This window comes from Protopterus annectens, chromosome 17.part0, assembly GCF_019279795.1.
Source record: "Protopterus annectens isolate FY-2018-M chromosome 17.part0, PAN1.0, whole genome shotgun sequence".
NCBI classification, from domain to species: Eukaryota; Metazoa; Chordata; order Ceratodontiformes; family Protopteridae; genus Protopterus; species Protopterus annectens.
Window position 1 is genome coordinate 595,174,435 of NC_056751.1, and position 24,978 is coordinate 595,199,412.

A 24,978-nucleotide genomic window follows, 5' to 3' on the forward strand; every position below is an offset into this window, starting at 1 on the left:
TACACCTGCCTGCTAGGCGAGCCCCAAGCCATGTCTGAGGCGATTGTCTGGCCAGAAGGGCAGAGGATGAAGGTAAGACTGGCACAGGCCTCTGCCCACCAGAGAAATTCACCTCTTATGCAAGGTATCAGTGAGAGTGGTCTTTAGGGACTGAGTGCAGAAACTAAAGGTTCGTCACGTACCACTGAAGCTTTCTCATGTGAAGCTTGGCAAGAGGGATGAGAAGGATGCAAGATGCCATGTATCCCAGGGCTTGCAGGAACTGTCTCACAGTGAGGTGACTTCTGGAAGCCAGCTGGGTGAAGTAGAGGCACAGGAAAGTGAGGATAAGAAGGCCATTAGGATAGCTGTGTAGCACAGCTACCAGGAAAACAATTATCCTGGTGGGGTTTTGCTTTCTCTCATTGATGGCGAATGGAAGTTGGGAGTTTGACAAGATAAGATCCTAGAGCAATTTTTCTTTGCCGTTTGCCTGAACGAGGCAGTCGTCCAGGTAAGGGTAAATATGTACATTTCTCTGTCTGCAGAATGCTACAGCTGGGGGTCAAGCATTTGAATACTTAGAGCAGTATTTAAGCCAAAGGGCAGTGCAGAGAAATGAAAGTGCTGATTGCTCTGAAGTGCAGGAATTTTCTGCACAATTCCCTGATGGGGATGTGGAGCTAGGCATCTTTTAGTTCGCGTCACCCAGCCAGGCATTTTTAGAGCATAGCACGAGCTGCTGCAAGGCTAGCATTTTCCATCTGGGGACCACCAAGGTGGTGGTGTTCAGTCTGGATAGATCCAGGATGGGGCGCCAAGTGCCCTCTTTTCTGGGATCAAGAAACAGAGTAAAAACCTTTCCTGTTTGATCTGGAGGAACAGGTTCTAGTGCCCTGTGGGATATTAGGGTTTTTACCAGTTTTAATGCCTGTCCACTTGTTTGGGGGGGGGGGTGTCTGGGTACTCTTGGAATTGTAAGTTCGCTGAAGGAGAATCTGTACCAGAGAAATGACTTAATATCTATTGGAACTTTGTTAGAGACCAAATTGTCCTTTAAGACGGTGAGCCTTCCTACTAGTTTTAAATGAGTGAAGACGGCAATGGAGGAAGGGAGTCATTGTGAGTGCTTACCATAGAAGCTTGGCTTAGAACTCAGTCTTAAGAGGTGGAAGTGGTCCATTGTTTGCTTCTTTGCTGGCCCTGGGATAGGGGCCTGGATGTCTTGCCCCTGTGGGACTTCATTTTGCCCAGTCTGCTGGGTGCAGGGACGGCCCAGTGCTTTGAGAAGTTCCTACTAAACCTGGGCGGCTGAACTTATCTATGCAAACAGTAAGAGATTTTTAGTATTCCATCTTTTTAAGCACCTCTTCTGCCCCCCCAAACAGGCATTCCTTATCTAGGGGTGCATCAATAAGTTTAGACTTGAAATTATCAGGAAGGCTTCTAGGGTGTCATATCCACATTGAAATACGAGTGCTTGGCCACTTGACAAGCGAGTGCAGTAATTCTGCCAAGTCTTTTTTGAGTTGGCACCGTCAGGAGAGGTAGCAATCTTCTATTTTAAATTGTTCCGAAGTGTGTTCATATTTTAACATATGGAACTGAATAGAGTGCTCTGATGGGCAAGGTTGCACGGGGTTGTACTTTCTTACCCCATCCATCCAGAGCTCTGGAGTCTGCAGAAGGAAAAAAGGATTATTGGCAGAACTAATGTTAGCACCTTTGGGTCCCTGTGCAATGATCTCAGGGTCTGCAGCAGGGTTCCTGTATAGGTATCTGTGAGAATCTGGTACTCTAGTACCAGTTGGGTTTAGTTAGGTTTAGCTGAAGCAGGAGGCAGGGCATCAGGGGCTAAACTGGATTCAAGGAAAACATCTACCACTTCTAGATTAGGTGGGATCACCAGGGGGTCTGTGCTGGGGCAGGTCCAGAAACTGTTTTTGACTTTGGGTAGTCCTGAGATTCCCATTGAAAATGTCCCCTGAGGAAGTGAAGGGTTTCCCCGAAACAGGTCCTCTGGAGGGGAGGCAGAGGGGATGGATTAGTCTGCATTTGGATCCTCACAGTTAAGAGCTGTTCCTCTTCAAAGGCAGAATCAAACTCCTCAGACTGTCAGACTCCGGTCTGTCAATTTCTGGAGAAGGAACCCCATTCCTTTTTGGAGTGGGGTCTTGAGTACCTCTGATAAGGGAGATGAGATCCTCTGCCATTTTAAGCATTTGAGCTTGGGGTGGGGGAAGATGGGTTTAAAAGCAGATTTCCTAGGACTGGCCTGGCTTAGAGGCCCGAGAGAATCAATTGGTCTGAGAACCTAAATCGGAAGACTTTTCTAGAATCGGTAGTGCAAATGGCCTCCTCGGAAGCCGGTGCCAGTGTCTCTGCTCCGGACCCAAATGAGGCAGAGACTGCCAAAAGCTTAGATTAAGTGGATTGCTGCAGCACACCGGACTCCGAAAGGGTCTCTGCAGATGCCCACTTAGAGATGGGCATCAGGAGCTGCGAAAGCACCCCACTGAATTCCAGAGAACTGACTTGCTTAGTGAGAATGTCGGAAGGCTTAGCCTTGTGTGGCCTATCTACTTTTTTTGGAATGTCAGATTGTTGGCTGACTAACGCCATATAGGAAATAAAAAAAGACTGAAGACAAAAATAGTCTACAAAAAGAGCTCTATGGCAAATGTTTCTCGCAATTAAAGAGGGCACAGAACCGGCAACAAGGGACGTCATGGTCTGGGCCTAAACAAGTGATGCAGTAAGAATTAGTCTGTGTGGAATCCGCTTTCCACAGGCAGACAATTGTTATTTTCGGACATCTGTTAGAGCAGGAAAAAAGGGTCCCCAAAGGGGCACTTCACTTAGACATTTTCTGCTGAAATTAGACTTCTGGTAGCGGCCAACCGGCACTTGTGCGACTGCTTCTGCTACACGCTCCAAAGCAAGAAAAACTGATGTGATGTTGGCTGCCTTTCTTTACAGTACTAACAACCTGAAATCAACCACAGGCAACAGCAGCCCATGCACAAAAACACTGACCCTGGTATTCAGGCCAGCTGAGAGATACCACAGTGGGGATAATCCACAGGTGACAAGTGCAACAGTGAAACACGAACATCTGGGAAGACAAAGATGCGTGTCAATTCCTGCAGTTCCTTGCCTTTGGTCTGGAGGGTCCGAGTTCAGCAGCTGTTGAACCAAACTTTTTTGTTGTCCAGAGACACATCTAGGAGCTTGGCTGTCATCAGGGAAAGGTTGCAACCTTAAACAGGAGTATCTTCTGATGACAGACCCAGAGGCAGCAGCCCTTGCACATGTCGTAGCTGCACTTGGGAGTGTGGTCACTTGTGCAGGAATTTAGGAGAGGGGAAATCCGCTTTAGCAGGGGAGCCTGGGAGCTCTCCCAGGTGCTTGACTACATCTTGCAAAAGGAAAGAATACATGACCATGTGTCACTGGTAATTGACTGCTCTTACTACCAGGGTAGCAGAGGTATAAACTTTCCTAGACGTTTCATCACTCTGCTCTTTGTCAGACGGCAGTAGAGGTGGAGGGAAGTAGTCAGTGGTCACAGAAATAACTGCAAGTTCAGCAGAACGGGCTTTGCAGAAGGTAGCTTCCTAGGGTACAGTGTAGAATCTATCTGGACTATCTGGTGCTGGGGGCCGCGAGTCAGGGTATTTTGAAACCACCAGAAAGGCATCCAAAAAAGCAGGGTGTACTGGGGCCAAAGCAGAAGGGCTGGGAGACTCCAGCTGAAGTTCACAGTATCACTCGTCAGACTTGCCTGTGGTCCCACTTGAAAAGGTTTTGCACTTGGGTGATGGTCGCAAAGATAAAGTCCTCACCAGGGGCCCAATGAACTCCTCTGGTGAAGCATATCTGCATATCCCAGAGAAGTGATGTGAAGAGTATTGGAGGGATTCAGATGAATCTTCTCCTGAAGAGATGCCCACAGCTGGACCCTTAGGGGGTAAAGGGTGTAGGGACCTGCGCAGTAATCAGGCCCTGACAAGGCCTTGGGTAAAGGCCTGCCAATCCAGAGGCCGTTTGACAGGTGAAGTTAGCAGACGCTGACAAATATGTTTAACTGTTTCGTCCTCTTACGGGTCTCAGGTGGACAGCATTTAGAAATGGAGGGTAGGAGGGCCAGCCACTGGCTGGCACTCCACTACATCAGAGACCATGTTCTCACATACCATGACTTACGATTTGGGAGACGCAGCACAGGCCCTCTGATACAAGCCTAGGCTCCCCCTCAGCGACTGAATCTGACACCAGAGATTACCTCCTGGGTGTGACCTCGGACAGAGGACAGATTTCCTCTGGGCCTTCCGCCAAAGGTAGCACAGAGGACTTCAGCTTGGACTCTAGACCTTCACTAGCCTCAATAGCCAGCTGGAGTGGAGGGCATAGCAGTCTGTACTCTTTGGGCTTCTGGACTGGGGTCCATCCTAGACCTTAGACATTTGACTTTCAAGGTACAGTTTTAAAGCTGCAAGACTGGAGTTTTGGGACAAATGCCAGACAATACCACAGGCGGTATGGTAGTGTTAACAGCCTAGTTACAATAGGCAGAGCTCACGCAAATCCTTGTGGATTTGCCTTCCACACCTACACTTGCCTTTCCTACCAGACATGTAACCAAAAACATTAGTAAGTACTCAGAGGTACTTATCTGAAGTCAGATGAAAAAACTTCTGCTGGCTACGTGACCACCGGAGCTGGCAGTCAGGCAGCAGTTCTGGAGAGGTGCGTGCTAATGTCAGCTAGATAACTGATGTCAGAGGTACTGCACCCTAGCAGTAGCATTTAACTTTTGTATACGGCCAGACATACAAGAGTTTACCAGTGGCAAACTCCCTGATGTCATGAATACAGCAGCACATGAATAAGACATCCCGTTTCTTTGAAGCTGTCTCAAACTTCTGACATAATGGGTACATCATCTAGGACAGTCTGCAAGAATTTCTCCTTAAAGTTGCAATACCTGGCTGGAGTGGTAATAACTATGCAACCATCTACTTCATGTACTAACCACTATACATGGTTTAAAAACTTAATTTCATACAAACCTTCAGACTGGCAGGAGGCAGACCAACAGCATCACCTTCAACGAGTATTTCACAGCTGTACTGCTCCACTTGTTCTGCGGGGTCACGACATAGCAAGCACTTCCAAACTCCACTAAAGGAAAAAGTACATAAAAAAAAATCACAGAACTTAACTTCAAACACTACAATCTTTTGAAAACATCACCAAGACTGAGGCCAATGCAGGTGCTTTCATTTTCTCTAACAAACCAAAGGCCTCAAACGTGTTAACTTCACTTACCAATAAGTACTAGCTTTGCACTTTGATGCAGAATACAATGCAACACTGAACGCTTCTCAAACTGTAGCTAGCCACCAAACCAGTGTCAAGTCTACAACTTGGAAGTAAAGATGTGTACACTGATGCACTAACATCGATCCTACTACAACACTGGGACCAGCTGCTAACAATGTCCCTTCTTGGCTGCCCAGCAGCCTAGCCTCTTCACAACACTAGGAAAAGCACCAGCATCCCTCATGTTTTCTACCACTAAAAGGAGGATATGCCCAATGAAAGGGCTAATCTGCTTACACCACCTTTTCTCTAAGAAAGGGTGATACTACAAATCGAGCTCTCCCATGACTATAGTTAAAGCAAAGCCAGGAAAGAATCCTTTTGGTACTTGTCCACCTAGGACATGAATACAGGTGGGAATGGGGAGAGAACAGCAGGAAAGAATCCTTTTGGTACTTTGTCCACCTAGGACATTAATACAGGTGGGAATGGGGAGAACAGCAGTGCCCACCCTTAAACACTGACTGTCAAGTACTCCTTTGCAAGATCATACGGATCCCTGGTACAGTATTACTCCATGACATGACACTAGTCTCTCCTTATGGTGGTGGAAGTTTATGAAACCAGGCAGGATGGCAGTGCCAAAACCAAACCTGCCTCAGGACTGCACAAAACATTTAGGGGAAAAATGATTTGAGAGGCCACCTAGTTATCCAATGCTCTGGGTAAAAAGCACCCCAGAAGAACAATGACCCACCAAGGTGACGCAACTAGTAGTGTGATTTCACATGACACTAAGCATTTCTACTGAAGGTACAGTGCTTAGGAAAGTACAGTTGTGTACCTACCATAAACGTAGATGTTAGTGTATTCACTGTTGCAGTCATTACAATTGGGTTATCCTGCTGGCAGGCTACCCGCAGTCGGCCTGAATTCCAAAGAATAGGTCCGGCATCGGTTGCCATCGCCTCCTCCCTGACGTCAGTGCGCCAGGGGTTATCCTGCTGGCAGGCTACCCGCAGTCGGCCTGAATTCCAAAGAATAGGTCCGGCATCGGTTGCTATCGCCTCCTCCCTGACGTCAGTGCGCCAGGGGTTATAAAAGATGCAGCCGCCATTTTCTTCAGTTTCTTTCCCCAGATGTCAGGTGCCCCCAAAAGGGTAGGCTAAAAATGTCAAAGCATGCATGCAGTAAACAACCAGTTTCCTTCATCTACAAGCAAACACCACATAGGTTGTATAGAATAGAGAAGTAGAAATAAGGTCCAGCAAAGATAAGGGGGATGGTGGGTGGGTAACCTGGACTGCAACAGTGAATCCAGTAACATCTACATTTACGGTAGGTACACAACTGTACTATGTTCAGTGTTTCACTGTTGCAGTCATTACAACTGTGTTGAATCCCAAAGCGAAGGTTGGCAGCTGGAACTAAATAGAATTAGGAGCAGCTATGAGGCCCTGCAGAACTGCAGTGGCAAAGCCTGCCCTGGATTTGGAGTAGAGTGGTAGTGCTTTGTAAAAGTATGCACTGAACTCCAGGTTGCAGCCTCTAAAATGTCTTTGGTGGGCACTCCTCTGAGGAAGGCTGTGGCTGCTGCTCTGGTTGAATGTGGCCTAATGCCCTTGCCATGTTGAGTAGCATAGACTAATGCAGTGACCTATCCATTTTGAAACAGTCTGCTCTGAGATGGCCTTTTCTTGTGATCCTGCAGCATATGCTACCAGTAATCGCTCAGTCTTTCTGAAAGCTTTGGTTCTGTCCAAGTAGAAGTGCAGCTGTGTGTTAATGTCCAAAGAATGCAGAAGTTTCACCCTTATTCTGTGGGTTTGGATAAAAGGTAGGCAAATGAATAGTTTGGTTGAGGGCCATACTGGACACTAACAAACCCCACTTTTATGCCTAAGGTAGATAAACCCTATCTGGACGGAAGATAAAAGGTTCCACAGCCATGAGTGCCTGTAGCTCGGAGACTCATCTTGCAGAGGTTGCTAGGAGCAGAGCTGTTTTCCATGATAAAAATTTTATATCAGCTGTAGCGGCTGGCTCAAAAGGAGGCAGATTGAGTTTGAGAATTTAGGTCCCATGCAGATATTGGTGATCTCCTTAGAAGCCGTATGTTTTTGGCTCCTCTGAGGTACTGCCCTAATAAGGGATGAGAAAATAGGTGGCTCTGTATTGTAATGAGCTGAAATGGCAGAGGCATGAATCTTAACTAATGAAAAGGATAGGCCTTTGTCCAGCATCTCTGTTAAGTATCGCAAAATCTGAGGTATATTTGGAACAATCATGTCAATTCCTTGTGCCCGTTTCCAAGCACAGAACCTCTTCCCTTTTTCTGCATAAGATTTTCTGGTACTGGGCCTCCTGGCCTCCAAAATAACATCCATAACCGCTTTAGAAATAAGTGTTTTGAAAAGCTACATTATCCGCCATGCTGCCAGATTTAAGGTCCTGAGTTGGCTGTGCAGGATCAGATTGTTTTGTTGGGTCAGTAAGTGAGGAATTAGAGGTAATGTCCATGCTGGGCATTGAGTCCAGTTCCTTAGGATTGGGTACCAGTGCTGGCGGGGCCAAGTCTGGGGCAATCAGTATCATGTTTGGCTTCTCTTGTCTGACCTTAAGGAGTACCTTGGGGAGAGGTAGTGGTGGAAAGGCGTATAGTGTTTTTTCAGCTGAAAGATACAGCATCAACTTTCCACGCTTGCGACAAATCCTTGTGCAGAATCTCTGTAGGTGGCAGTTGTGAGGGGAGGCAAACAGATGTCCGGGCATCCCCAATTCCTTGTTATGCTGAAGACTTGTGGATTCAATTTCCACTCGTGGGGATCCATGAGGTTTCTGCCTAGTCTGCCAGAGTATTTATCTTTCCTGGCAGGAATTGTGCTTGCAGATGTACTTGGCAAGTCAATGCCATGTCCCACAAAGTCATGGCTAGTCTGCAAAGGGGGTAGGAATGTGTGCCTCCCTGCTTGTTTATATACCACATGACTGTAGTATTGTCAGTCTATCAGTAGTTGTCTGGATGAAGTAGATCCTTGAAAGCTGTCAGAGCATTTTGAACAGCTAGCGTCTCTGATATGTAGATGCATTTGGATTGCGGACCATGAGCCCTGAACACATCTTCCTGCCATGTGGGCCCCCCAGGCATAATCTGATGCATCTGTTGTCAATGTCTGCCTGACTGGGGGCATGGTGAATGGCTGCCCCTTGTGGTGAGAGGCCTTTGCCCACCATCGGAACTACTGTTGTAGGCAGGGAATTAGTGTAACTGTTTCCAGGCTGTGGCAATGAGTCCAAACACTTTAGATATCTTGCAGTCTTTCATATGAAGTTAGCAGAATGCAGGAAGCCCAAAGCCTGCAGAAATTTTCTTGCAGTTAACTGGGTGTTTGTTGACAACCTTTTGAAATAAGTAGTCAATGGTCTTTGTCTGGCGTGAGATAAGCCATCTGGGCAGTTGTATTTAAGCCTGCACCCAAGAATATTCTCTTGAGAGGGTACAAGTTTTGATTTCTTCTCGTTTACTATGTACCCTAAGCATGTTACACCTTTTTACAAACGCCAGATGCTGTAGTAGTATGTCCTTGTTCTCTGCTTGAATAAGGCAGTTGTCCAAGTAAGGACATATTTGTATTACTCTGTCTGCAAAATGCAATTACTGGTGCCAGGCATTTTGTGAAGACCCTGGGCGCAGTAGATAAGCCAAAGGGCAGTGCAGAGAATTGGTAGTGCATTGAGCCAGCTATGAATCTGAGGCATCTTCTGCAGGATTGTGATGCAGGTATGCCTCTTAGGTCCAAAGTTACAAGCCAAGCCTTCTTGCCCAGCATGGGCAGAAGCTGCTGCAGAGTCAACATTTTGAATTTTGGAATATCCAGGTATGTGTTTAGAATAGACAGGTCCAATATTGGCCTCCAGGCTTTGTCCTTTCTGGGCACCAAGAAAAGTCGAGTAAAATCCTTCACCCTGCTCTTGCTGTGGTACTTGCTGAATGGCCCTCATGTCCATGAGGGATGAAACTTGCTTTTGTGCCTTTGCCCATTGATTTTTTGGCAGGTCTGGCATACAGTTTGCCCTTGGCAGGGTGTGAAAGTGGAACCTGTAACTTTTCTGACATTATGTTCAAGACCCATTTGTCCTGGGTGATTAGGTGTCAGTTGTGAAAAAGTGCTAGTTTCCCCCTAAAGGAGCTTGCCAGTAGATAAGTGCTTGGCACTGGCAGGGGGAAGTCATTGGGACTGCTTTCTGTATGGCTGTGACTTGTCTTCTCCGCTTTTGGAGGTAGAAGCACCCCACTGTTTAGGTCTGTATGAGCCTAGGGGCTGGGATCTGCCTCTAGGGTATGGCCTGACACTGGAAAAGACCAATTCTTTGTAGGCCAGTGTCTGCTAAATCTTGGAGCCTGTACCTGTAAGAAATCATTGACTGTCTGCATATATTTGGCTTTGTCCTCCATTTTCTTCAACACTTCTTCTGCTTCAACACCAAACAAGGTATTATGCTGTAATGGAACCTCTAATTTTGCTTTAACATGATCAGGCAGATTCTGTTCCTTTAACCAAGCATGCCTCCTAATGACAGAACCTGTAACAGTGGCTCTGCAGGAGGCCTCCAAAGAATCAAAACCACATTGTAAAGTATGCTTTCCAACTTGTTCAGCTGCATGCAATAAATCCTGCATTTCTTTATTCTCTGCACATTCAGAATTTGTCAACCTTTTCTGTTTAAGCAGTGACATTATGTATTGCTGATACTTAAGCATATGAAACTGACAGTTTAAAGTCCTTATAGCCAAGGTAGCAGAAGTGTAAATCTTTTTTCCCCATCTGTCCAGTGCCCTGGAATCTGTCAGAGGGGGTAGGGTTTTTTTGCAGTGGAAGCCACGACCCCCTTGGGACCCTGAGAGAGTTTCTGGGTCAGCAGCAGGGTTTTTAAAAATAAATTTGTGGGAGTCTGGATCCTTGTAGTATCCGTCTGGCTAAACAGGAGCTAGAGGTAAGGAGTCAGGAGTCAAACTGGACTCTGAAAATACATCTACCATGTCTAGCACAGGAGGAATAGCAAGGGGCCTGTGCTGAAGCAGTAAAAAAGTCTGAGCCTTTTCTTAGATTCTGAATAATCTTGGCTCTCCCAGTGGAAATGCTCCCTCATGGTATGCAGTGTTTCATCAAAACAACCCTCAAGGTGGAGAAGCTGAGGGGATAGATTCTTCAGCATCAGAATCCTCATAAGGAGGAAGATAGTATTGCTGATCAGAAGAGGAATCTGAAGATTCAGGTTCCATCTGTTGCCTAGGCCTCTTGTCAGGAGGGGGATGAGACCCCCTGATCAAAGTAATCAGGTCTTCGGCCATTTTGAGCATCCGTTTTTTAGGCATGGAGACCTGTCCATGGGGCTGTTGTACTAGTTTGTCTTTAAAGCTGCTTTAGTCTTTGCTTTGAAGCTGAAGTAGTTTTAACAACTGTGTAGGCCTGAAAACGCCCTCAGAAGCGGATGCCGGCTCCAGACCCATCTGAGGGGGTTTACTATCAAAATTTCGAACTGCACTCTGTCGACTGTACTATCGAACACGGAAGTTCGAAAACTGGAATGTCGAAGTCAAAAAAACAATCTAGGAATGGGTTTTAACATGGGTAGAGGTAGGTGTTAAGTATTTTTCCAAACTACAGACATCTTCCCTACCTCGACCCATGTTAAAACCCATTTAGATTGTTTTTTACTTCGACATTCCCATTTTCAAACTTCCGTGTTAGACGATAGTACAGTCGACAGAAAGCAGTTCGAAATTTTGATAGCAAACCTCTGAGGGAATGGTTTCCGAAGGCCCAATACCTTGTCTGTAGGCCTGGTTGATTCCACGTGGGAGTCTGTATCTGCCTGCGGCTCTAAAGTAGTAGTCAGGGGCTGAGAACCGGCGACTGGCCTTGAAGCCTCATCGGTTCTGGACCTCAGATGCCTGTCCTTTCTCTCTGCGTTTTCTGTAAACTCCGGTAGTCTGCTGTTCCGATGGCATTATATAATTAGTCTGCCAAAGTAATGAAATGCAAAATCGTACCGACGTTTAGTGCGTTGGTTAAATCTAGCACAAGTGACAACTAGCAACGTTGTGGTCAAGGCCTAGGCAAGGAATACAGTAAGAATGAAAATCCTTATGAGGTATTCGCTTCCCGGTCAAGGCCTAGGCAAGGAATACAGTAAGAATGAAAATCCTTGAGGTATTCGCTTCCCACAAAAAGAAGTTATGTCCTTACCATAACGTTCCATGTGAAGTGTTCATCTCGCCTTGGTTATTACACATGGGGTTCGGAGCCGATCCTCGGCTCCGTGCCGGCCGACTGCAAGCTCTGCATAGAGAAGCTCGAGGACATCTAATACCCACAATCCCCCTCTGCCTTTACCTCAGATCTAGTTTGCAAGCAAACCAGACAAAGCACGCACACATGCCAACTATATACATAAAAGTACATATATACAAACATACCAAGAGTATGATAGTAACACTAATACTGCAACAGCAGAAGGAGAAACTCCAGACCAGGCACCAAATCGAACGTTCTTCCTAAGGGTGGGAAGGGTGGGAGTGTAATAACCAAGGCGAGATGAACACTCCACATGGAACGTTATGGTAAGGACATAACTTCTTTATGTGAGTGTTCAATCTCGCCTTTGTTCTTACACATGGGTAGCGTCCCTAGCTCCATGATCCTGAGGAACTCAAGGGAGAACGTTCTTGAGCACAGTGGAACCAAAGGTTGCCCTATCCCTAGAAACCCTGTCCACTTTGTAATGAGAGATAAATGTATGTGGTTTAGCCCAAGTAGCAGCCGCACAAATAGTGTCTAAAGGTAAGCGAGCTGCGTGAGCCAAAGATGTAGACACTGATCTGGTAGAATGTCCTGTGGGTTTTGCTGAGAATGTTTGGTCAGAGGCTTCATAAACATATGTGATACAGTCAGTTCGCCATTTAGAAAGAGTTCGTTTCGTAACTGCAAGACCCTTTCTGCTGTCAGCAAAAGCTACAAATAGTTGATCAGATTTCCTGTGATCTTTTGTTCTATCCAAATAAAATCTGAGTTGTCTATGGACGTCCAGTTTGTGCAACATATACTCCAATTTATTAGAGTGGTTTTTAAAGAAGGTGGGTAATTCAATGGACTGATTAATATTACTAGAAGAACAAACTTTGGGAAGAAAGGATGGATTAGTGCGTAGGGATACTCTGTCAGAATGAAATATTAAATAAGGATGTTTGACCGAAAGGGCCTGAAGCTCAGACACTCGTCTAGCAGATGTAATGGCCACTAGAAATAATGTTTTCCATGACAAAAATTTCAATGTGCAACTTGAAGCTGGTTCAAAGGGTGGCAACATCAATTTAGAGAGCAACAAGTTTAAATTCCACGGTGATGTCGGACTTCTGACTGGTGGTCTGATATGAAAAGAACCTTTTAAAAAGGCTTTACAAAGTCTGTGAGCCATAATAGGCGCACCACATTCTTCTACATGATAGTTAGAAATGGCAGCTAACTGTACTCTTAAAGTAGCCGGGGAAGCTCCTTCATGAAATAATTCAGTCAAGAACTCTAAAACCTTGTTTAACGGAGCTGTAACAGGGTCCAAATGATGTGACTCCGCCCAGAAGACAAAACGTTTCCACTTACTGGTGTAAGTCTTTGTAGTGGAAACTTTATGAGAAGCTACTAAAATATCTTGAACCGCCGATGTAAGGGGAACCGACCTGGCTAAAAAGGGAAGCGGAGCAGCCAAGCTGCTAGATGGAGAGATTCTAAAGATGGGTGAGGAACTCCTGACGAGTGAGTCAGTAGATCTGGCTCTGGGTCCAGCATCCAAGGTCCCCGAATGCGGTGATGCAATAGAAAGGGGAACCAAATTTGAGGAGGCCAGAACGGGGCAATGAGAATAGTCCTCTGAAGGTTGTTGGCTTTCTGTAGAAACTTTGCAATCAGGGGAAATGGAGGAAAAGCATATAGGAGACCCGGGGGCCAATCGTGCACCAGCGTGTCCCTGGGGACTTCCCCTGGAGGGGGTAAAAAGGGCAAAGTAGCTCCTGCATTTGGCGTTCATTGGAGACTCAAACAGATCGCAGGTAGGCTGGCCCAATTGCGAAAAATCCTTCTCGCAACTGACTGTTTGAGGGACCACTCGTGAGGCAATAGTATTGCCCTGCTCAGCCTGTCGGCTAGGACGTTGGATGACCCCGGGATGTGCGTTGCGATCAGAAAGCGACCGGTGGACTCTGCCCATTGCCAAATTCTCATGGCCTCTCTGCATAGTTGGTAAGACCTGGTTCCCCCTTGCTTGTTTATGTACCAGACTACGGACATGTTGTCTGTCTGAACTGCAATGGTCCCTGGAGGAAGAAGGGGAGCAAAGTGTTGCAACGCCAAAAACACTGCCCTCAACTCCAGAACATTGATGTGCAGATTGTACTCCAGATTGGTCCATTCGCCTTGGACTGTCTGTCCCTGAAAGATGCCCCCCCACCCTATCAGGGAAGCGTCCGTGGTTATCGTCGCTGACGGTGCGGGTAGCACAAATGGTCTTCCGCTGGATAGGATGCAAGTCTGTAACCACCACATTAGGTGTGATTTGCATGTTTTCGTTATCAAAATTTCGTGAGTCAGTGGAAGTTGTTGGAATGACCATTGTGCAAACAGAAGCCATTGTAGCACTCATGTGCAGTCTTCCCAATGGTATCGCAATGAGGGAAGCTGCCATGAGACCCAAAACTTTCAGAACAATTTTTGCTGGGGACTTTCTGGACGACAGTAGAAGGGAAATGTTGAATTGAAGTGCTACTATTCTTTCTGTAGGAAGTTTTAGAACTAACTGACGCGTATCTAATTCCGCTCCTATGAATAAGATATGCTGTGATGGCTGTAGCAACAATTTTTCGAAATTTACTGAAATGCCAAGGTGTGTACAAAGTTGTAGGGTGTAATCCCTGGCTTGTATCAGTTGACGCCTGGTGGTGGCAGACAGGAGCCAGTCGTCCAGATACGGAAACACCTGGAATCCTAGGCGCCTCAGATGAGACGCTACCACTGCCATGCATTTGGTGAAGACCCTGGGGGCTGTAGTCAGACCAAAGGGCAGGGCTCGAAACTGATAGTGACTGGCTCCCAGCCGGAAGCGCAAATGATCCCTGGACGCCCTGGCCATTTTGATGTGGTAGTATGAGTCCTTCAGATCTATCGAGCACATCCAGTCCTTCCGTAAAAATGGAAGGATCGATTGAAGCGTGACCATTCGGAACTTTTCCTTCTTGACAAAGGTGTTGAGATGGCTTAGGTCCAGAATCGGCCTCCAGTCCCCTGTTTTCTTTGGAACTAAAAAGAACCTTGAGTAAGTTCCGAATCCTATTTGGTCCGCTGGGACTGGTTGGATGACTCTTTCTAGCAGCTTTGAAATTTCTGTAGCTGCTGGGTCTCGCAGATGGGGTGGTACATCTGGGAGTTTTCTCTTTGGAATGGGTGTGGATAGAAATGGGATTTTGTAACCTCTGGTAACGATGCTTTTTACCCAATTGTCTGAAGAAAGATTTTGCCAGGCCTGAGGGTATAAAGCTAAGAGACCCCCGACTGCCTCCAGAGCAGGACAGTCGGGCCTCCTCTCAGGAGTGCTGAAAAGGTTTGCCAGGGAGATTATCCCTGTCACCTTGGTTTTGGACCCCTCTGCCGCCAGGGCGGCGTCTTCCACCTCTGCCCCCTCTGCCTCTAGAGGGGCATCACCCTGTGTGTTTGGGAAAGATCCTTGGGGTTTTCGAAACCACATTTTCCCACCACGTTGCCCTTTGGGGTACGGTCTGGAAGGGGTGGAAAAACAGACTCAGACAGCAGACAGAGTCTTTCCCTCCTGTTCACACCGGGTAAGGGTCTCCTTTACTTTAGGGCCAAAAAGTGTGGCTCCGTCAAATGGGGCGTTAGTAAAGGAAGACTTGAAGGCTTCCATAAGCGAACATAAGCGCATCCAGGATTGCCTACGAAGAGCAATCGCTGAAGCCGCTGCCCTACTCGATCCTTCGGCTGCATAGGATATCAGCCTCATGGACGAGTTTACAATAGACGTAAGGGTGTTGAGATGCGCTGTAATTTTCTGAGACAGGCAGCATCTATCAGTAGGAGGTGGGGTATCTCCCTGACTAGATCCTCTGTAAACGTAAAATAAAAAAAATAGTTTTCTAGGAACGGGAGAGAGAAAGCCTTGAAACTGAAAATGCGCTCTCCCGTCCTGGTCCTAGAGTCCTTGAGGTAAGCCTTGTCCTGTGGTGCCGTGATGTACTTATTTGGCTTCTAGGACTGGGGTTCTGTGTCAGTCACCTTCCTCATGAGGTCGAAGGCCCCGGGTCTCAAGTCGAGGTATCTCCGGTTCGAAGAAATGGGAAGAATCCTCAAACAGGAGCCGAAGGCACCGACCCGAGGACGGAACAGAGTCGATCCGTGCGAGGCCCGAGAGGCGTCGGAACGAAACATCGGTCCGACTCTCGATCCCGGAACAAAGGACGGATCTTCGGCCCAGAGACTCCAGTACCGGATCGGATGGAGTCGAGGTGAACGGTGCCGACCGAGAAAAAGACGGTTCTGGCAGAGGGCTCCACAATCATCAGTTCAGCTTCTTCCGGCTCGAAGACTGGACAGGTCTCGGAGGAGGAACAGATGGAGATAGTGGCAGGCCTTCAAGTCTCGACATCAACTGAGAGGAGACCGAGATAAGCTTGGATAGGGCCGTATGCTCCATCAGTTTCTGCACCACACGGTCCACATCGGTGTCGGAAAGGGGCCTAGAAGAACGAGTCGAAGGGATTGAAGACGGAGCCGACCTCAGCAGAGTCGGTGGAGGGAGCTCCGTCACCGGTTCCAAGACTCGAGGCTCGAAACTGCCAACAGTTGAACACTCGGCCCAAGTCTGTGGAACCGGTGATCTAACTAGACCAAGAGCTCGGAGCCGATGACTTTGGCTCAGACCTTGACCTTCAAGACTTGGATGCCTGGTCTTAAGCATCCAGAGCCTCCTGGAAAGAGGGTTTCAATCCTCTATCCATCAGTTTCCTGCGCCTATCTGTCATGACCCTCCCACTAAAAGAGTGACAAATAGAGCAGTCCTCTTGTAAGTGGAGAGGGCCAAGACAGTAGACACAGGAACTGTGGTTGTCTGTGACCGACATCTTTTGGCCACACTGACAACGTTTGAAGCCAGATTTTATTTTCTCAGACATAATGACAAGAGAAAGAGACAGTCCAGTCCAGTAATAGTCAATTCCAGTAACAATGTCAAATCCGGTAATTGAAAGTCCGATTGTCAATTGCTTAAGAAAGCAAGACTACAACAAATTTTTAGTCAAAAAGTGATCCAAGTAGGGTTGGTAGGCCCCGAAAAACTCTATACCCGTTAGTTAAACTAAGTTAAACTAATCTAAGGTACCGAGAATTCTAATCCACTCACACACCGTACTCTAACTTTAATTGACTAGATTTTAAAGAAGTTTTTGAAAATTTAAACAGAATAGATAAATTCTTATCTGTAAAAAGCCTCGAGCTAGCCTCCAGCGATGCGTATGCAGCAGCGGCAAACTAGATCTGAGGTAAAGACAGAGGGGGATTGTGGGTATTAGATGTCCTCTAGCTTCTTCTCGATGCAGAGCTTGCAGTCGGCCGGCACGGAGCCGAGGATCGGCTCCGAACCCCATGTGTAAGAACAAAGGCGAGATTGAACACTCTCACATGTAATAGTTAACTTTTTGACATCAGTCTGGAGCAAGAAGTTTCCAACTGGGTACTTAGCTGTAAGTGAAGACTTTTGATCTGAAATTCGAACTTGGAAATCTCAGGAGTCGGCTGACTGGCACTTGCGAACTGCTTTTGCTTTGGGCACCGTGCGGCAAGAAAGACTGAAGAAAATGGCGTCTGCTGCATCTTTTAAACTCCTGGCGCACTGACGTCATGGAGGAGGCGACAGCAACTGACGCTGGACCTAGACTTTGGAATTCAGGCAGACTGTGGGTAGCCTGCCAGCAGGATAACCCAATTGTAAAGACCGTGACATTGACAGTGAAACACAATGAACCACCATAACTGCACATTTTAAGACATGTCCTCTGTTACAGTTCAAGCTTTTGGACATGTACCAAAATCCACAAAAGGGAGGTTCCACAAATGTATCCCAGATGAACGGCTTAAAAATCAGCTACCGTGCTTCACCAATCAATACATAAAAGCACTAGCCAGACCGACCTTTTAAAATGTTGTAAAACCAGGTTTATTAAATTGAAACAAGGTAACACGAACAAATAAAGAGCCTTATAGTAATCCAAGTTATAGGTTAATCCAAGTTAAACCAAATCACGTAAAACCTTGAACCAGTGTTTTTCGTCCAGAGCACTGCCCGAACTTCTTCAGACAAACAAAAATTGCTGGCTGAATGTTCCGTTTAAATACTCGGAAGGCTACATGGTTCAATGATAATTTCAGTAATTAGTCCAACATGTTAATACACAAAACCTTACACCAACTCACTTGTACAAAAACAAATGTCGCTAATAGCTCAATTTAAAAACAGCTTTTAAAATGTGTATAAAAAACATTTTGAATATTGACTTCAAATCACTTGTAAAATATCTATGAAAACTTTCCAGGGCTCATAGTGTGATTCGGTAAACCCACCAAGTGCTCTAAAAGTACTCTTAAAGTACTTCACAAGTGTTTTTAAAATGTTCTTAAAGTCATTGACATGCAGGGAGCATCTAATGTACAAATAAATGGTGTTGTTACGACCCACATTAAAAATAAATTAGATGTTTTGATACATATCCTACCAAGTTTTACAGATGACATAAGTTATTATTTCGAAGTTAACACTTTATAATACTTTTGAACATTAGATATGTTCTTGAAAGGAGTTGAAAATGTCTATACATCCAAAATTAATCCCATATGGGTAATAAACCGATACGGTTTAATAATGAGCGTAATAAAAGCGGTGGTGATAATGCAAGTCCACCGACTTACTTTAAGCCACTCACAAAAAACCTATTAATGAACAGCAGTACTAGAGGGGTTCATGTGAAAAGTTTAATATATAAACTTCCCACTATTAGTCACATAAATACCACAAGCCCCTTAAAATAGTGTTCGCAAAAGTTATCTTAACTAGACTTTCTACCAATATTAGTCTAGTACTGTTTATCTCTGCTGTCATTTACGAATCCGTCCGAAAGTGATGACCATTAGTGACAAACATATTTTGACATTAATTACTCTTGAACTAGGGCCCTTGTACTACTCTTGAGTTGAAACTGTATAATCACACAAATCTATTCAGTGTTTACTTAAACAGTTTAAAAAATGTTTTAAACAGTTTCACTCAGTGGTTGTTTGTGTGAAACTTTATATCAGAGTTTTTTCAGATGTTTTTTCAGAAAGTTTTTCTGTTGTGACCAGCTAGTCTCAATTTATCTCAATAGACTTTTCAGTTTCAAAAGACACATAATTGAACAGGCCTCGAGTCCTGGTGTTTTTTGTGCCCCCAAGCGTAATTGCCAACAGAGTTCCTTCTTCTCCAATTGGAGTTTGGACAGGTTGTCATTGCACATATTGTGGCCATCTATCTGGACTTGGTCGATTGCCATAAAGTTAAAAGAGTGCCCTTCATTCCTGCTACAGTGCTTTGCTAGGGCGTTATCCTCTTTGTTGGTACTAATTGCGTAACGGTGCTCAAACCCTGTCCTTGAGGCGCCTGTCGGTTTTACCCACATAACCTCTGATTTGTTTAAAGCCTTTGAAATTTCGAAGGTCCTTAGTAAATACTGGTTTTGTATATCCACAGTTAATGAATCTATGCAAACTCTTGAGTTGGGACCTACCATCACTTTTAGAAAGGGTACTAACATGAAACAACTTCTTGAAAGGAAACTAACAAATCAGAGGTTTAAAGGAGGCACTAATAAATGTGGGACTTGTAGACACTGTGCTTACATTAACACATGTGAATCATTTAAAATAGGTACGGACACTTTTGTGATTCAGAAGAAATTTAACTGTAATAGTAGGAGAGTTGTTTTAGCACAGTGCAACCAATGCCCCGCATTTTATGTGGGTAAAACCGACAGGCGCCTCAAGGACAGGGTTTATGAGCACCGTTACGCAATTAGTACCAACAAAGAGGATAATGCCCTAGCAAAGCACTGTAGCAGGAATGAAGGGCACTCTTAACTTTATGGCAATCGACCAAGTCCAGATAGATGGCCACAATATGTGCAATGACAACCTGTCCAAACTCCAATTGGAGAAGGAACTCTGTTGGCAATTACGCTTGGGGGCACAAAAAACACCAGGACTCAACGAGGCCTGTTCAATTATGTGTCTCTTGAAACTGAAAAGTTTATTGAGATAAATTGAGACTAGTTGGTCACAACAGAAAAACTTTCTGAAAAACCATCTGAAAAAACTCTGATATAAAGTTTCACACAAACAACCACTGAGTGAAACTGTTCACTTAAACATTTAAAAAATGTTTCAAATACTGAATAGATTTGTGTGACTATACAGTTTCAACTCAAGAGTAGTACAAGGGCCCTAGTTCAAGAGTAATTAATGTCAAAATATGTTTGGCACTAATGGTCATCACTTCCGGACGGATTCGTAAATGACAGCAGATATAAACAGTACTAGACTAATATTGGTAGAAAGTCTAGTTAAGATAACTTTTGCGAACATTATTTTAAGGGGCTTGTGGTTTTTATGTGACTAATAGTGGGAAGTTTGTATATTAAACTTTTTACATGAACTCCTCTAGTACTGCTGTTCACTAAAAGGTTTTTTGTGAGGGGTTTAAAGTAAGTCGGTGGACTTGCATTATCACCACCGCTTTTATTACGCTCACTATTAAACCGTATCGGTTTATTACCCATATGGGATTAATTTTGGATGTATAGACATTTTCAATTCCTTTTAAGAACATATCTAATGTTCAAAAGTATTATAAAGTGTTAACTTCGAAATAACAACTTATGTCATCTGTAAAACTTGGTAGGATATGTATCAAAACATCTAATTTATTTTTAATGTGGGTCGTAACAACATTTATTTGTACACTAGATGTTCCCTGCATGTCAATGACTTTTAAGAACATTTTAAAAACACTTGTGAAGTACTTTAAGAGTACTTTTAGAGCACTTGGTGGGAATTTCGTTAGCGTTCCCACCTTTTACCGAATCGCACTATAAGAGCCCTGGAAAGTTTTCATAGATATTTTACAAGTGATTTGAAGTCAATATTCAAAATGTTTTTTATACACATTTTAAAAGCTGTTTTTAAATTGAGCTATTAGCGACATTTGTTTTTGTACAAGTGAGTTGGTGTAAGGTTGTGTATTAACATGTTGGACTAATTACTGAAATCATTGAACCATGTATCCTTCCGAGTATTTAAACGGAACATTCAGCCAGCAATTTTTGTCTGAAGTTCGGGCAGTGCTCTGGACGAAAAACACTGGTTCAAGGTGTTTTACGTGATTTGGTTTAACTTGGATTAACCTATAACTTGGATTACTATAAGGCTCTTTGTTCGTGTTACCTTGTTTCAATTTAATAAACCTGGTTTTACAACATTTTAAAAGGTCGGTCTGGCTAGTGCTTTTATGTATTGATTGGTGAAGCACGGTAGCTGATTTTTAAGCCGTTCATCTGGGATACATTTGTGGAACCTCCCTTTTGTGGATTTTGTTCTTGGTTTGTACACAGATTTTCGTTCCTGTTTTGGACATGTACAACTGAAGGCCCAGCATCTCACATGACTGGTTAATCTAATGGAAGGGTAAAAGCTCAGACAGCCATGCCCCTCTGCCTGGATGTCAGAAGACAGACTGTGGTTTAACTGGAACATCTACCTGCACCATCTTCTCACTCCTATGGAAAAAAAGCCCAACTCTAACACCCTAAGCTCCCTCTCCATGTACTTAAACTCAAGGGACATCTCTGTGATAGGAAGGAAAATTAACCCAATCCCATGACAGTTAAACATGGAAAATTACTATACAGAACACCAAAATCTAGAATAAGGTACTACACCATGGTGCCATGCATTATTTCACTATTACAGTACTCTACAATCTGGGAGGACTGCAAAGCTTATGAACCAGTGGATCTAATTCTACAACTCCCACTGCAATATCCCTTCTAGGATACTCATTTTAAATTAAATCCTCCCCTGCCACTAACGCCAGTGTATGGAAAAGGAATGGACTGACCATCAGGAAGCCGCTTCTAAAAAGGATACATATGTTAACTCCTCTTGAGGAGGAGTAGCTATTACACTTGGAGTAGGACTTCACCTTCGATGTGTCCACATGGAGTACACAAGCTAGCCATTGTGCATGGATAGTTGACTCCTTGCTGGCCTTGGGTCTAGTGGTTATTTAAAGAATGTACTTCACTCCTTGCTGGACAGTAAGATTGCATGGCAGACTAGCAGAGGAGATAATACACATTAAAGATGAAAAATAAGTGACTGAAATTACTGGTTTAAACAAGGTCTCCTGGGAGGAATAAAATGTTTTCCTACTTTAGACAGGCAGGCAAAAGCAACCAAACATACCTCACAATACAAGTGTTTATTGGGAGGACTGCTACAGTCATGTTTGCCAGGTTTAGGGTCATCCACGAGGAGTACCAGTAAACCGACTTTGGGATAAGAGGCCCACATACAGAATGCGGCTCAAACCTTCCCAGTCACAGGACAGGACAGGACCAATGAAGCATTTTGACCAAGCCTTAATCTTTCTCAAGGAGATGGGGAAAAATCCTACATAAGACTGGCTAAAACTTGACAGATGTCTTCCCCATAACCCTGCATTTGATGCCGTGGAGCAAAATTTAACACTCTGGGTAAAGCAAGGTGTCACCAAGTAAAAGCAACGATACCAATGACCATGTATGGAGACCAGCTGGTGCTCCACCTGCATTCAGACCAATGGTGAGAGAATTAGGATCTCAAATGCCATTATACCCATCAGTTTAGGTCATACATAGCTCTAGGAAAGTTTTGGGTTTAGTACCATGGACAGACATCCAGGTTTGGCAAGAACCCTGTTGTACTGGAAGCAGAGGGGGAAGGGGTCAGTGAATAGGTATGGTACCCACAAAGCCCCAGGGAAGGAACTGCAACTTTAAACAAAAAATTGATCTGTAGGTGCAGTTTGATGCTAGCAAGACTGCTAGAACAGCGACTTCCTGCTTGGTCCTGCACTCTGGAATTAAGGTAAGGAACTTTAAACAGATTGGAGAGATTCCCCAGGTGCTAGAGGACGCCAGATTTTATGAAATGTAACCAGTGCCCCTTTAAACACCAAGGGCCCAGGTATCCTACACAATTTCTCACCCATGCAGCCCCATAAAACAGGGGTCATGTAGTTGCGGCAGAATGTGTAGCTGGGGAAGGAATGGGTTGAAGTGGGATATGAAAGGGAGGGGGGAGCTCTTCAGCCATGAATGTTCCCTTGACATCTTGGGAAGGACATCCAAACCTTTTTGGTCAGTTTGCCACTGCTGAACATTGTGTCACATGCATGATGCATATAGAGTACGAGTTAGTGGAGAGACTTTTTGCTTTAGAAATCCCAATGGTGGTGGTTGCGTCTTTCGGCTTACAAGCCTGAATTTTCACTCCTTGGGGAAACTGTTAGATGTTTTGGCTTAGAAAAAGATTTTCCTTTTGAGCTGGCATACTTTTTTTGACCTGGCCTTTCTTAGGCCAATTCCTTTGGTCTTACAGTGAAAAATCTGCGAGGTGTGTGAAAACAGTTGTGTAGATAACCTGTCAATTGATGGTACAGAAGCAATACTTGGAAGCCCTGGGACTTGTCATGAAGCGCAAGTAATACCAGAATTTTTCACTGTGCCCCAAGCTAGAAGGGCTGTCACATCAGTGATAAAAGTATGCTGGCCAGCACCATCTTCAGATTTTCTTGCAAAACATTTAATGTCTTTCAGGACAACCAGACTAACTAAACTGCTGACAGCTGGAGACTTCTAGAGAATTAGAGGGGAAGTGAGTCCGTGAATAGGCATGGTATCCACCACAACCCCAGGGGCAGTGAAGGGAAGGATACTTTTAACATTGATCTTAATCTACAATCATTGCAAAATACCTGCAGAACTGTACCACATTAAATGGAGTCAATTACTGCAGAACTTATTCGAGGACTCCCAAAGATTTTCTATTGGGGAAAGATGGTGTATTTTGGGCCTCAAACTAGCTCTGCAGAACAGCAGAGGCAACCCCAACTCAGGCTCTCAAATACAGCGCCAACAAAGCCATGTTTGAAGGAGTGTACAGAAGACCAAGTTCCATGAAAAGTACAGTTTTGTACCTACCATAAATGTAGATGTTCGAGGATCCACATTGCTGTAGTCATAACCTGTGGGTAGTCCGCTGTCCTCAGTCGGCCCGAATACCAAAGTGTTAGGCTGGCGTCGGTCATAGTCGCTCAGATCTGACGTCAGTACGTAGTGGTACTAAAGCACATGACCGACGCCATATCCTCAGTCTTTCTTGCCCCAGATGTCAGAAGGCCTAAAAAAGAAAGGCCATAGCCAAAAATAGAAAATACCCAACCACCAATTACAGAAAAAATAATTACCCCAAAAGCAACACAGCAACCCTAAACAGAGGGGAAGGAGGGAGGGTAAATTGGACTGCAGCAATGTGGATCCTCGAACATCTACATTTATGGTAGGTACAAAACTGTACTATGTTCTTAGTCACACATTGCTGCAGTCATAACCTGTGGGTAGAATCCCAAAGCAAAGGTAAGGGAGGTTGGCAAAATCAAAAAGCACTAGGAGCTGCTAACATGCCCTGTAAAACTGCAGTGGCAAACCCAGCCCTAGATTTGGAATAAAGAGGGAGATGGTAATGTTTAGTAAAAGTGTGCACTGAACTCCAAGTAGCTGCCTCCAAAATATCCTTAGTAGCTACTCCCTTAAAGCAGTAGAAGTGGCAGTAGCCCTAGTGGAATGAGGTCTAATCCCAGCCGGAACCTCCTTTCCATGATTAGAATAACAAAGCGCAATACAATGGCTAATCCACTTAGAAATAGTTTGCTTTGAAACCGGTTTTCCTTGTGGACCCAAGGCAAAAGAAATGAACTGTTGAGACTGCCTGAACCCTTTAGTTCTGCTCAAATAATAACGCAACTGCCTGTGAATATCCAAAGAGTGCAAAATTTTTTCCCCTTTATTTTGGGGATCAGCATAAAAAGTAGGCAAATGAATAGATTGGTTCAAGGCCACATCAGAAACAACTTTAGGCATAAAAGTAGGGTTAGTACGCAAGGATACCCTATCCTTATGAAATATTAGGAAGGGTTCAACTGCCATTAGAGCCTGTAATTCAGATACCCTCCTAGCAGACGTAATGGCCAACAAAATGGCCAACAAAAAAGCAGTCTTCCAAGACAAAAAGTACAGTTTTGTACCTACCATAAATGTAGATGTTCGAAGATCCACATTGCTGCAGTCCTTACATATGGGTAGTCCGCTGTCCTCGGTCGGCCCGAATACCAAAGTATTAGGCTGACGTCGGTCATGGGCGCCTAGATCTGACAGAGCGTCAGGGTATAAAGGCGCATGATCGACGTCATATCCTGACATCTGGGGCA

At 44.8% G+C, this 24,978-nt stretch overlaps 1 protein-coding gene across 2 annotated transcripts in view; it reads right to left on the reverse strand.

Moving 5' to 3' along the window:
* The window catches only part of TRIM28 (tripartite motif containing 28), a 689,781-nt gene that overhangs the window by 293,322 nt on the left and 371,481 nt on the right, over positions 1-24,978 (reverse strand). For both annotated transcript variants that reach the window (XM_044058953.1, XM_044058952.1), the window contains exon 14: positions 5,052-5,163. In XM_044058953.1, coding sequence (XP_043914888.1) covers positions 5,052-5,163 — 112 coding nt within the window. The remainder of the gene's footprint in view (positions 1-5,051; positions 5,164-24,978) is intronic.